Source organism: Narcine bancroftii, chromosome 1 (assembly GCF_036971445.1).
Source record: "Narcine bancroftii isolate sNarBan1 chromosome 1, sNarBan1.hap1, whole genome shotgun sequence".
Taxonomy (NCBI): domain Eukaryota; kingdom Metazoa; phylum Chordata; class Chondrichthyes; order Torpediniformes; family Narcinidae; genus Narcine; species Narcine bancroftii.
In genome coordinates, this window is record NC_091469.1 from 424,529,009 (window position 1) to 424,543,890 (window position 14,882).

Here is a 14,882-nt window from a genome sequence, read left to right on the forward strand (position 1 = left end):
ATTCCTAAGATATACTACAAGAGAAAAGGTGCTGGAGAAGACAATGGAAAAAGTAAGAGAGGGCAACAAACCACTGGAGTATAAAGGGCAAAAAATCTTCATTTATCCAGATATAAGCTTTGAACTCCTAAAGAAGAGAAAAGAGTTCAATGCAGCAAAAGCGATTTTATGGAAGAAAGGATATAAATTTACACTGAAGCATCCTGCGGTATTGAAAATATTTATTCCAGGACAACAAAACAGACTATTCTCGGATCCAGAAGAAGCACGAAAATTTGCAGAACAATTACAAAAATAGACTGAGGGATGAAGACGGGTAATGAGAGCAAAAATTATCATGATTGATATGTATGTGGGTAAAGACAAAAATAGACTGAGGGATGAAGACGGGTAAGGAGGGTAAAAATGACCACGATTGATATGTATGCGGGTAAAGAGGTATAAGAGTGAATAGAGACAACGGGCATATGTGAAAGTATCTGTAATTAGAGGAAAACATAGAAAGTATAGACAAGAATTAATAAGGGAAGGTAATGGAATAGAGAGAATAAGGAGGGAACTAAAAGAGTGACCTTTGTGACATATAAAAAACGAAATCTTTTCTGGGGGGGGCTGGGTGGGGGGAAAAGAGCGGTCACTGCAAAATCAGTTGACGCTTGCGAGTGGATTCGCAAATCCAAATGGAGAGGGGAGATGTGGTTGTCCGACAAGGGATAAAGGGCAACTCAGGAGGGGAAGGGGAGATTGGGGATAAAGAAGATAGAAATAGGAGAATAAGGAAAATGTTGGATGTTGTAGGAATGTTGTCTGGTAAAGAGTTGAAAATAAGAAAACAGAAATGGAAAAGGAGGAAAGGTAATGATGGAAAAACGGAAAGAGAAGATAAACAAAATATAAAATGGCTACGCTGAACTATATGACTCTAAATATTAATGGAATACATAACCAAATTAAAAGGAAGAAACTACTAAATTTACTGAAAAAGGAAAAAATAGATATAGCATTTGTCCAAGAAACACATTTAACTGAATTGGAGCACAAGAAATTAAAGAGAGATTGGGTAGGACATGTAACAGCAGCATCGTATAATTCAAAAGCAAGAGGAGTGGCTATATTAATTAGCAAAAATGTGCCATTTAAAATAGAAGAGGAAATAATAGATCCAGCAGGGAGATATGTTATGATAAAATGTCAGATATATTCAGAGCTTTGGAATCTACTTAATATATATTCACCTAACGAAGAAGATCAAAAGTTTATGCAAGATATCTTTTTGAAGGTAGCTAATACGCAAGGGAACATACTAATAGGAGGGGATTTCAATCTGAATTTGGATCCAAATATGGATAAAACGGGGAAAAAAATTAACAGGAAGAACAAAGTAACCAAATTTATAATTAAATCAATGCAAGAAATGAAACTTGTGGACATATGGAGGAAACAAAACCCAAAAGAAAAGGAATACTCATACTACTCGACTAGACATAAAACATACTCAAGGATAGACCTATTCCTGTTATCAGCCCACATACAAGGGAGAGTTAGGAAAACGGAATATAAAGCTAGACTATTATCGGACCACTCACCCCTGTTATTGGCAATAGAGCTAGAAGACATCCCTCCAAGAATGTATAGATGGAGATTAAACCCCATGCTACTTAAAAGACAGGATTTTAGAGAATTTATTGAAAAACAATTAAAAATGTACTTTGAAGTAAATACGGAATCAGTGGAAGATAAGTTTATACTATGGGACGCAATGAAAGCATTCATTAGAGGGCAAATAATAAGTTATGCAACCAAGATGAAGAAGGACTATAATCAGGAAACAGAGCAGTTGGAAAGGGAAATAATAAACATAGAAAAAAAATTAGCAATAAAGGAAGATACAACCAAAAGAAGAGAATTGGCGGATAAAAAAATAAAATATGAAACATTACAAACATATAAGGTGGAGAAGAATATAATGAAGACAAAACAGAAATATTATGAACTAGGGGAAAAAACACACAAAATCCTAGCATGGCAGCTTAAGACAGAGCAAACTAAGAAAACGGTATTGGCAACAAGGAAAAAAGACAAACAAATTACATATAATCCAAAAGAAATTAAGGAAAACTTCAGAGAATTCTATGAACAATTATACCGAACCGAAAACGAAGGGAAAGAAGGGAAAATAGATGAATTTTTGACTAAAATTGAACTACCAAAACTACAAATAGAGGAACAAAATAAATTAACAGAACCATTTGGAACAGTAGAAATACAAGAGATAATAAAAAATTTACCAAATAATAAGACACCAGGAGAGGATGGACTCCCAATAGAATTCTACAAAACATTTAAAGACCTAATAATACCGCCCCTCCTGGATGTAATCAACCAGATTGATGAGACACAAAACTTACCAGATTCATGTAAAACAGCAATAATTACAGTGATACTAAAACAAGGGAAAGATCCACTCTCACCAGCGTCATATAGACCAATATCTTTGCTAAACACAGATTATAAGATAATAGCTAAACTATTAGCGAACAGATTAGCAGAACAGGTACCGAAAATGGTAAATTTAGACCAAACTGGATTTATCAAAAAAAGACGCACAACAGACAATATTTGTAAATTTATTAACTTAATTCATGCAGTAGAAGGAAATAAAGCACCGGCAGTAGCAGTTGCTTTAGACGCAGAGAAGGCCTTCGACAGAGTAGAATGGAATTACTTGTTCAAAGTATTGCAAAAATTCAGTTTACCGGAGAAGTATATTAATTGGATTAAAGCATTATATAAGGGACCGTTAGCGAAAGTGACAGTAAATGGACATGTATCAAAGCAATTTAACTTAAGCAGGTCAACGCGGCAGGGATGCCCACTATCACCATTATTGTTTGCGCTAGCTATAGAACCACTAGCAGAATCGATAAGAAGAGATAATAATATAAAAGGAATAAAAATAAAAGACAGGGAATATAAAATCAGTCTGTTTGCGGATGATGTGATAGTGTACTTAACAGAACCAGAACTATCAATAAAAGAACTATATAAGAAATTGAAGGAATATGGAGAAGTGTCGGGATACAAGATAAACGTAAATAAAAGTGAAGCAATGCCTATGAATAACGCGGATTTCTCAAAATTTAAGGAGGAATCCCCATTCAGATGGCAAACGCAGGCAATAAGATACCTAGGTGTGCAAATAAACAAAAATCTAGGCCAATTATATAAACTCAATTACAATCCACTAATGAAAAAACTACAGGATGATTTAGAGCATTGGAAAGAGCTACCACTAACACTGATAGGAAGGATAAACTGTATTAAAATGAACATTTTTCCAAGGATACTATACTTATTTCAGGCATTGCCAATACAACTGACAGAAAAATTCTTCAAAGAGTTAAAGAAAATAATAAGGAGATTTTTATGGAGAGGGGGGAAACCGAGGATAGCACTAGACAAATTAACAGAATGGTATAAACAAGGAGGCTTACAATTGCCAAACTTCAAAAATTATTATAGAGCCGCACAATTAAGGTACCTATCAGATTTTTATCAAACAAGGGAAAAACCAGACTGGACGAGACTAGAATTAGATAAAATAGGGGAAAAGATACCTGAACACATATTATATAAATGGGACGAAAAATTGGTACAACATAGAACTTCTCCAGTATTACACCATCTCCTCAATATATGGAAGAAGATACATGTAGAAAGAAATAAAATAAATTACCAAATACCAAAACTAATATTGACGCAAAATAAGCTACTCCCTTTTACAATAGACAACCTTGCCTTTAGAAAATGGGAAAAAAAAGGGATTAAAAGAATAGAAAATTGTTTTTCAGGAAGTAGATTCTTATCCTTTGAACAAATGAGAGATAAGTACAATATAACGGGAGATACAGCGCTGGCATATTACCAACTGAGATCCTACTTGAAAGATAAATTAGGAAGCAACTTGAGTTTACCAGAGGGAAGTAACCTTGAATATGTGATTACAGATACAATGTTAATCAAAAGATTTATAAAAAATATGTATATTAAACTGCAAGAAAAGGAAAATGAGGAAACAAATGGTAAAACTAAACAAAAATGGGAACAAGATTTAAATATAAAGATAAAAAAGGAAACATGGGAGAAGTTATGCTCTGGAACGATGAGAAATACAATAAATACGAGGCTGCGTATGATACAATATAATTGGTTACACAGACTATACATTACACCGCAAAAGTTAAATAAATGGGACCCAACAGTATCTGATAGATGTTTTCGATGTAAAAAAGAAAGGGGAACAACAATTCATGCAATCTGGACATGTGAGAGAGTAGAAAAATTTTGGGATGATCTCAATCAGATATTAAATAAAATAACAGAAAACAATATACCAAAGAATCCAGAGATCTTTCTCCTAAGTAACATAAAAAATAAAGAATTTGGAATTGACTTGGAGGATGCACAAAAAAGATTTGTTAAGATAGCCCTAGCTGTAGCAAAAAAATGTATTATGTCAACCTGGAAATTGGAAGATAATTTGAAAATACAACAATGGTATATAGAAATGAATAAATGTATTCCATTAGAAAAAATAACATATAGTTTAAGAAATAATATCGAAATATTCGAACAAGTATGGGAGCCTTACATTAAATACAATAGCGAAAACCTACCGGGAACAAACATTACCTAAGTTTATGGAAGGAGAAGAGAAGAAAAAAATGGACTCAGTAGAATTTCTGGTGTATTTTTGTTGAATGACAACATTGTCTAACTGAATTAATGCAACCTAGATTGTATAACTAAAATGGATGAGAGGGGGGAGGGATGGGGGGGTGGCTTGGGAGGAGGGAGGGGGGAGGGAGAAAAAGTCACTGTAAATGTGTGGAAAAGAAAAAGTGTATATCATGGCTATTGTGATTTATGGTGTGAAAAATAAAAAATTTAAAAAAAAAAAAAAAAAAAAAAAAAAAAAAAAAAAAAAAAAATAAATAAATAGGTAAAATCTACGAAAGCTTAAAAATAGGCGCCCTTTAGTGGTCAGTTCACCAATCCACTCAACACGCAATATCAAGCAACTGGCAAATTCACTCATCTGGCATCTACTTATCCCCATAGGTGGTGGATATTAGGGGTTTTATTGTACATCAGTTAACAGCTATCTCACAGTTCTTAATACAGTGCTGTTAAAAATTTCTCCAATAAGGCAACAAAAAAACGGGACAATATTAGATGCATTTTTATTTATTTTTTTTCTTCTTTTTTTAAAACTGGATTGATAAGATGGATATGCCTTGGCATAAGAGTTTTAAAAAATTTGAAATATCAAGGGGTTGGGAGGAGAGAGGTGAAGGGGAGATACTGTTTGCAATTGATTAAAAAAATATATCAATGGAAAAGTATTGAATACTTTAAGATTTAATATTAATGGACTTAAAAGCCCAGTGAAAAGAATCAAGATATTGACACATATCAAAAAAAATTGAAGATGACATAGCTTTTTGCAAGAAACTCATTTCATTGAAAAAAAAGAACATCAGAAGTTAAAAAGAGATTGGGAAGGTTATGTTGCAGCCTCTTCATTTAATTTAAAAGCAAGGGCAGTAGTAATTTTAATAAATAAGAATCTTTCAGTTAAAATACAAAATCTAGTTACTGATCCTGCAGGGAAATATGTTATGATAAATTGTCAATTTTTTTTCGGAATACTGGATACTGATGAATGCAACGAATGTAGCTGATGAAAAATTTATACAAGAAACATTTTTAAATTTAGCAAATGCACATGAAAATATATTAACAGATTTAAATTTTTGTTAAAATCCAGTTTTAGATAGATCTACAAGAACAATAACAAGAACAAAAGCAGCCAAAGCTGCATTGTTGTTAACGAATGATTTACATTTAATAGATGCATGGAGAACAATTCATCCAAGAGATTATCCCTTTTATTCAAATAGGCATGATTTTTACTCTAGGATTGATTTGTTTTTACTAACTGCGCAACTTCAAGGTACAATTCAAAAAGTTGATTACAAGAATTTTATCTGATCATTCTCCTTTGTTGACAATAACAATATTGGATAGAGAAGAATCAGTTTACCAGTGTAGGCTCAATTCTATGTTATTGAAAATAATTTTGTGAATTTATTAGAAGACAGTTAAGAATTTTTTTAATAGACTATTTCCAATTTGGTTACTAATATATTTAATTTAGGGGACACAATGAAAGCATATTTACAAGATCAAATAGTGAGTTATACTTTTAAAATTAAAATGAAAGAAGTAGAACAATTAGAGACAGAGAAAACAAACTTAGAAAACCGACAAGTAAATGAGGACAAAGATGGCTTATTAATAAAAAGCCAGTATAATACTTTACAAATATATAGAACAGAAAAAGCAATAATGAGAACTGTACAAGTATTGGATGAAAGGGCACATATCGTTCTTGCATGGCAGTTAAAAACAGAACAAGTATCGAGAATGATATTACAACTAAAAATGATCTTAATTTAATTACATAAACCTAAAAAAAATCAAAAAAATTTAAACAGAGATAATTGGCTACTCTTTTCACCTCAGTGGAGGTTAGGAAAGCACTGAGCTCATTTCAAAGTAATAAGTCTCCAGGAGATATTAGTTTCCCACCTGAATTTCATAAAGAGTTGAAGGATTTATTAATTCTTCCATTTACGGAGGAAGAAGGACAGGGCAGCTTAAAAGTGCACCTTACTGGAATCTTTTATTATGGCCATAATAACTGTAATACCAAATAAAAATCCTTTAAAACTATCATCATATAGATCTTTGGCTTGGCTTCGCGGACGAAGATTTATGGAGGGGGTAAAAAGTCCACGTCAGCTGCAGGCTCGTTTGTGGCTGACAAGTCCGATGCGGGACAGGCAGACACGATTGCAGCGGTTGCAGGGGAAAATTGGTTGGTTGGGGTTGGGTTTTTCCTCCTTTGCCTTTTGTCAGTGAGGTGGGCTCTGCGGTCTTCTTCAAAGGAGGTTGCTGCCCGCCAAACTGTGAGGCGCCAAGATGCACAGTTTGAGGCGTTATCAGCCCACTGGCGGTGGTCAATGTGGCAGGCACCAAGAGATTTCTTTAGGCAGTCCTTGTACCTTTTCTTTGGTGCACCTCTGTCACGGTGGCCAGTGGAGAGCTCGCCATATAACACGATCTTGGGAAGGCGATGGTCCTCCATTCTGGAGACGTGACCCATCCAGCGCAGCTGGATCTTCAGCAGTGTGGACTCGATGCTGTCGACCTCTGCCATCTCAAGTACTTCGACGTTAGGGATGTAAGCGCTCCAATGGATGTTGAGGATGGAGCGGAGACAACGCTGGTGGAAGCGTTCTAGGAGCCGTAGGTGGTGCCGGTAGAGGACCCATGATTCGGAGCTGAACAGGAGTGTGGGTATGACAACGGCTCTGTATACGCTTATCTTTGTGAGGTTTTTCAGTTGGTTGTTTTTCCAGACTCTTTTGTGTAGTCTTTCAAAGGCGCTATTTGCCAGCTCTTCAGCGCTTGACGTCCTGCTTTGCGGAAACTGCCAAAATGTTTGGCCTGGAAGTCAGCCTGAAGAAAACTGAGGTCCTCCATCAGTCAGCTCCCCACCATGATTACCAGCCCCCCCACATCTCCATCGGGCACACAAAACTCAAAACGGTCAACCAGTTTACCTATCTCGGCTGCACCATTTCATCAGATGCAAGGATCGACAATGAGATAGACAACATATAGATCTATTTCATTATTAAATGTGATTATAAAATAGTAGCAAAGATATTAGTGAAAAGGCTGGCAAAATATTTGCCAAAATTAATAAACATGGACCAGACAGGTTTTGTTTAAAAGAGAAAAATTAGCAGATAACGTGACTTGATTATTGAATGTAATACATTTGGCACAAAAGAGAGGAGAGCTAAGTGTAGTAGTATGCAGAAAAAAAGCATATGACAGATTAGAATAGGACTTTTTATTTAAAGTACTTGACAAGTTTAGATTGGGACCAATATTTGCACATTGGATTAAAGCTTTATATAATTTAACTTATAATTTACGTAATAATTATTCTTTATTTGTTAAAGTTTGGAGCCCGTATATGAGATGTATGCGTTTGAATTTGTAAGAGTTTTTTTTCCCACCACGGTTGTTGGGGTTGCACTAAACCAAGGCGATAGTTGATGATTGTTATGTGGGTTGATCTCCTCTTCTATTTTCTGCATTTTCCTTTTTCTTTTTGGGGTAGTTTAGAGGGAGGTTTGGAAGGGTGGGGTGGGTTAGGGTTGGGGGATTATAGGGGATAAGTATTGTGTATCCATTTCTATTGTGCTTTTGCTTGTATGATTTATTTTGATAAATAAGTAAAATTTTAAAGAAAGCTTTATATAATGGACTAAAAACTAAAATTTTAACAAATGGACAAGTGTCTACGCCCTTTCATTTAACTAATTTAGCATACAAGGGTGTCCATTATCTCCAGCTTTATTCGTTTTAGCAATAGAACCATGAGGAGAATTGATTTGGTCTTGTTCTGATATAAAAGGTTTTCAATTTGATAGAAAGGAATAAGATTAATTTATTCACAGGTGATGTAATAATTTATTTGACGGAACTGGAAAGTTCATTACGCAAATTATATTTAAAGTTAAAAGAATATGGACATGTCATTTGAACAATTATCCATGAAATATGATTTACCTAGATCTCATTTCTTTCGATATTTTCAGATTAGGAGTTTCTTAGTTTCGACTTTACCCTCTTTTCCCAATCGGGAGACTACGACTGTTTTAGAGGATATACTATATTCAAAATTCCCTCCAAAAGGTGTGATATCTAAATTATATAATATAATTACAAAAATAAATTCTGGGACTTTTGGAAAGTTTAAAAATGATTGGGAAAGAGAACTCAACCTTCATATTTCCAATGAAAATTGGAATAAAATTCTGCGACTGGTAAACTCCTCTTCTCTATGTGCAAAACATTCACTGATACAGTTTAAAGTTGTTCATAGAGCTCATATGTCTAAAGATAAACTCCATCGCTTTTATTTTCATATCGATCCTATATGTGATAAATGTCAATTGGAAATAGCTTCCCTTACACATATGTTTTGGTCCTGTCCCTCTTTACAGAATTATTGGAAGGAAATTTTTTCCATTATATCTACCGTTTTGAATATTGATTTACAACCACATCCCATTACTGCAATTTTTGGATTACCTATGATAGATTTGACTTATTTATCTCTTCCTGCGGATCGTATGATTGCTTTTCTTACACTAATGGCTAGAAGATCTATACTATTGAATTGGAAAGAGGTTAATCCTCCCATTGTTTTCCAATGGTTTACCCAAACTATACTATGTTTAAATTTAGAGAAAATTAGAAACTCTGTCTATGAATCCCCTTCTAAGTTTGAGTTAACCTGGCGACCATTTATTCAATATTTTCATTTGTGGTGAGTTGATCTGGCTCTGTTTTCTTTTTATGATTATGTATGATAATTGGGATGTTAGATGAGATCGGAGTGATCGGCGTGGTTTAGCTATATCGGTAGGTTTTTTTTAAGTTTTTAATTCAGATTTGTTTTTTCTTCCTTTTCGGGTTTTTTTTCTCTCTTTTTTTATATATTTTTATTAATTATATCTTTTTTTAAGAGATAGTTCATACTCTAAACTGATCTAAAATTTTTTTTAATGATATATTTTTATTCTGCAATATTATTGTTTAATATCTGTATTAATTCATTATTTACGATGTATTTTTCATATCTCTTTGAACTGTATGTGTTTATAAATTATAATAATAATAAAAAGATTGGAAAAAAAAAAGAATATGGAACAATATCTGGTTATCAAGTAAATTAGGATCTTCTTTCTTTGGCTTGGCTTCGCGGACGAAGATTTATGGAGGGGGTAAAAAGTCCACGTCAGCTGCAGGCTCGTTTGTGGCTGACCAGTCCGATGCGGGACAGGCAGACACGATTGCAGCGGTTGCAAGGGAAAATTGGTTGGTTGGGGTTGGATGTTGGGTTTTTCCTCCTTTGCCTTTTGTCAGTGAGGTGGGCTCTGCGGTCTTCTTCAAAGGAGGCTGCTGCCCGCCAAACTGTGAGGCGCCAAGATGCACGGTTTGAGGCGTTATCAGCCCACTGGCGGTGGTCAATGTGGCAGGCACCAAGAGATTTCTTTAGGCAGTCCTTGTACCTTTTCTTTGGTGCACCTCTGTCACGGTGGCCAGTGGAGAGCTCGCCATATAATACGATCTTGGGAAGGCGATGGTCCTCCATTCTGGAGACGTGACCCATCCAGCGCAGCTGGATCTTCAGCAGCGTGGACTCGATGCTGTCGACCTCTGCCATCTCGAGTACCTCGACGTTAGGGGTGTGAGCGCTCCAATGGATGTTGAGGATGGAGCGGAGACAACGCTGGTGGAAGCGTTCTAGGAGTCGTAGGTGGTGCCGGTAGAGGACCCATGATTCGGAGCCGAACAGGAGTGTGGGTATGACAACGGCTCTGTATACGCTTATCTTTGTGAGGTTTTTCAGTTGGTTGTTTTTCCAGACTCTTTTGTGTAGTCTTCCAAAGGCGCTATTTGCCTTGGCGAGTCTGTTGTCTATCTCATTGTCGATCCTTGCATCTGATGAAATGGTGCAGCCGAGATAGGTAAACTGGTTGACCGTTTTGAGTTTTGTGTGCCCGATGGAGATGTGGGGGGGCTGGTAGTCATGGTGGGGAGCTGGCTGATGGAGGACCTCAGTTTTCTTCAGGCTGACTTCCAGGCCAAACATTTTGGCAGTTTCCGCAAAGCAGGACGTCAAGCGCTGAAGAGCTGGCTCTGAATGGGAAACTAAAGCGGCATCATCTGCAAAGAGTAGTTCACGGACAAGTTTCTCTTGTGTCTTGGTGTGAGCTTGCAGGCGCCTCAGATTGAAGAGACTGCCATCCGTGCGGTACCGGATGTAAACAGCGTCTTCATTGTTGGGGTCTTTCATGGCTTGGTTCAGCATCATGCTGAAGAAGATTGAAAAGAGGGTTGGTGCGAGAACACAGCCTTGCTTCACGCCATTGTTAATGGAGAAGGGTTCAGAGAGCTCATTGCTGTATCTGACCCGACCTTGTTGGTTTTCGTGCAGTTGGATAATCATGTTGAGGAACTTTGGGGGACATCCGATGCGCTCTAGTATTTGCCAAAGCCCTTTCCTGCTCACGGTGTCGAAGGCTTTGGTGAGGTCAACAAAGGTGATGTAGAGTCCTTTGTTTTGTTCTCTGCACTTTTCTTGGAGCTGTCTGAGGGCAAAGACCATGTCAGTGGTTCCTCTGTTTGCGCGAAAGCCGCACTGTGATTCTGGGAGAATATTCTCAGCGACACTAGGTATTATTCTATTTAGTAGAATCCTAGCGAAGATTTTGCCTGCAATGGAGAGCAACGTGATTCCCCTGTAGTTTGAGCAGTCTGATTTCTCGCCTTTGTTTTTGTACAGGGTGATGATGGTGGCATCACGAAGATCCTGAGGCAGTTTACCTTGGTCCCAACAAAGCTTGAAAAACTCATGCAGTTTGGCATGCAGAGTTTTGCCGCCAGCCTTCCAGACTTCTGGGGGGATTCCATCCATACCTGCTGCTTTGCCACTTTTCAGTTGTTCGATTGCCTTATATGTCTCATCCAGGGTGGGAACCTCATCCAGCTCTAGCCTTAGGGGCTGTTGAGGGAGCTGGAGCAGGGCGGAATCTTGGACTGAGCGGTTGGTACTGAAAAGAGATTGGAAGTGTTCTGACCATCGGTTGAGTAAATTAGGATAAAAGGTTATTAAACTCCTACCTTGGCAACCAGGTTTGCCTCTTTCTTTTTTTGAACTATATATTTTTTTTCTATCTTCTTTCTTTTTTCTACTCATTTCCTCTTTCCTTTGGGGATTATTTTTTGGGGGAGGAGGGGATTGGTGGGATTTTGGGGGGGTATAACATGCAACGTACAATTGATTTGGAATATATGAATATTATCCTTTGTATTTGGATATTAATACATGTATGGAAATTTAAATAAAATATAAAAAAAATTAAGTGCATTTGTTGTGGACATCATAAATGATTAAACCGATTTCCTTCAATTTCTAGAAAAGAATGGTAATTAAGGAATTAATTTAATTTAATTAATTAATTTTAAAAAATCAGTTTCCTTTCTCTGAACTGTAAAGGTTTCAATTCACAAGTTGAACCTCAGCTGTGACCAAGTAAGAAAGTCACTGAGAAATCAACAACAAAAAAAAGCTGGAATCAATCAGGTCAGAAAATATTTGTGAAAAGGAAAACAGAGAAAGCATTTCAAGTAAAGGACGTGAGAATGAAAGGAGTTAAATTTAAGATGTGGAGAAGTAGGGAGAAACGAACAGGATAAAATTCAAATTGAAATTCACACAGGCCGCCAGTTTAAGGTGACAGAGTTGAAGTATCAATTTGGTTGATAGGTTAATGGGGCGGGGGGTGGGGGAAGGGAGAGAGAGAGAGAGAGAGAGAGAGAGAGAGAGAGAGAGAGAGAAAGAGAGAGAAAAAAGATTGTAGTAACTGGGTGAATCTCAAGATGAGCAAATAGGGAGAGAAAAACGACAGGTGAAGTGCAGCAGTATTAGTCAGCTCTGATACAGAGAACTTGGTTCTGAAGGCCAGAGCATGCCCAGATGAAAAAAAACTGTTGCTCATGCTTTCACTGGGTCACGTTGCAATAGTATAGGAAGGCACAGGCAGAACGGTAAGGGTGGAATGGAAAGGAGAAATGAAATGGTAGACAAGCCCAGGCTTCCTTCTAAAGGTAAAAAGTTCCATTATTGTCATGTAATTCTACATTTAGAATGAAACATACATAAAATTCTTTAACTTTTGTCGATTGTAAGGCAGACAGAGAGTCGCTACTTTGTCCAGCACCTCTCTACGTCTGTTTAGATTCCAAGATCGAACAATCCCAGGAATATTCAGGCTATTAGAAGATAGAGTACAAATCTTTCTCAAAGCAGCCACCCAACCAGTATTTGGTTCCTCTAATGTAGAGATGACCACATTGTGAACATCAAACACAGTGTGTGAGATTGACAAATGAATCATTGTTTCGTCAAGGAGGATGGCGAAAGGGGAAGTGTTCAAAGGACAGGTGCTGCATGGGAAAATGCTGCAAAAAGGGGAGTAGTTACTGGGGACACAACAGTCGTCATTGGAATGATGCCTTCTGAATGCTGAAAGGGGAGGAATGGGGAAAAATGTGGTTGGTGTTCGAACTTGTTGAAAGTGGTAGAAATTGTCATCTGCTTAAAATGGACAGGGTAGCAAATGAAGAGCAGGAGAATTCTATCCTTGCTCTATCTGGGGGAAGGTGGGTGGGATAGAACAGGAGGAAGTCACAGTTCAGGAAGGAATACATCTTAGAGACATCTGCTGTTTTCCTTCTGCCAAGTGAAACTTGCACTTCGTCCAATCTACTACATTCTGTTCAGTGAATTTCCTCACAGCAACCCTGGATTCTTTGTATCATAGATTTTCCCTCTGACTTATCCATCCCTTCCATACCCTCAAAATTTGTTTTCTTCTTTTTCCCACTGCTGACAAAGGATCTCTAACCTGAAAAAAAAATTAACACTGTTTCTTTCCATTGATACTGTCTGACGACTGAGTGCTTCCAACATTTTCTGTTTTTAGTTTAGACTTTAACCACCTGATATCCTTGGATTTACACAGACAAGGTTTTATAACAAGATTCAATTGTCTGTACTGTTATTCTTCAATGCCAAGTCTTTAAAACTTTGATTTGTGGTAAGTGATTGAATCTGGGTGGTGCTAATTAGGGGAGCTGGGAAAGAAAGCTAATGAGAACATCAGAACAATAAAATGGGATCAGTGAAGATTCATTGTAAATGGGTATTCTCTGGCCAGCGCAGATCTGGTGAACTGAAATGCACATTTCAATGTATGATTCTTTGACGATGACAGTCAAGTATTCTGGGATACTTGCAATACAGATTCCATTTTGAAAATCCATGCATTTGTCCATGAAACCTGCAAACCAGTAATAAATTGCACTATAGAATTGTTTACAGGAGGAAGTGTTGACTTGAGCAATAGAATTTAATTAAGTGCCCAACAAATAAAGAAAGGTAATCATGCAGGAGTCAGTGGGTATAACTATTAACACATCAAGAATATGCTGTCACACTTTCCACTGTGATGTAATGGCAATTTAACCAATCCTAAACTACAGAGAAATTGGATCTTTAGCTGTGTTTAGTATCATGGGTATGGCAAATCAACAAACTTACTTGTTTAATTACACTCTGCACTTTTCCATAATTTTTTGAGACATCAACCGATATGCATAATACCACCTGTGAAATAAAGCAGACAGTTTTCAACCGCAAATGTGCATTGATAATCACAGATGAAGTGTCTTCTTTTTTTTCTCCTCGAACCACTGTGCAATGAAAATTGGAATACAGCAACACTATAAAACCTATTTGTTGGGAAATAAGTGCAAATGAGCGCAAGGAGAAAAACGGAACTGTAACAAGTAATCATGATCTCAGTGGAAAGATACACAAATGATCACAAACATGGAAAAACAAATGCAGTGCAGGACATCACACATAGGAAAGAGTGAGGCAGGGAAAAATATAAAGCCACTCTTGCTCAATGACAGATTGCCCAACTCAGTGCAATGTATATGAAGAAGGCAACCATGTAAAGTGCAAGACTTTCCCCAAAAACATATAGTGCAGTACTGACTGAATATCCAAAGTGAACATGCCCCACTCCCAGTCAGCTGTTTACATGGTGACATCCTGCAGAAATAAAAAAACTAAGAACCAATCTGGTAGAAATGCTTAT

The 14,882-nt window shown here is 36.8% G+C and overlaps 1 protein-coding gene across 1 annotated transcript in view; it reads right to left on the bottom strand.

Annotated features, from left to right (window-relative positions):
• Positions 1-14,882, bottom strand: part of kdsr (3-ketodihydrosphingosine reductase) — a 45,189-nt gene that overhangs the window by 21,135 nt on the left and 9,172 nt on the right. The window contains exon 4 of the mRNA XM_069931003.1: positions 14,318-14,383. Coding sequence (XP_069787104.1) covers positions 14,318-14,383 — 66 coding nt within the window. The remainder of the gene's footprint in view (positions 1-14,317; positions 14,384-14,882) is intronic.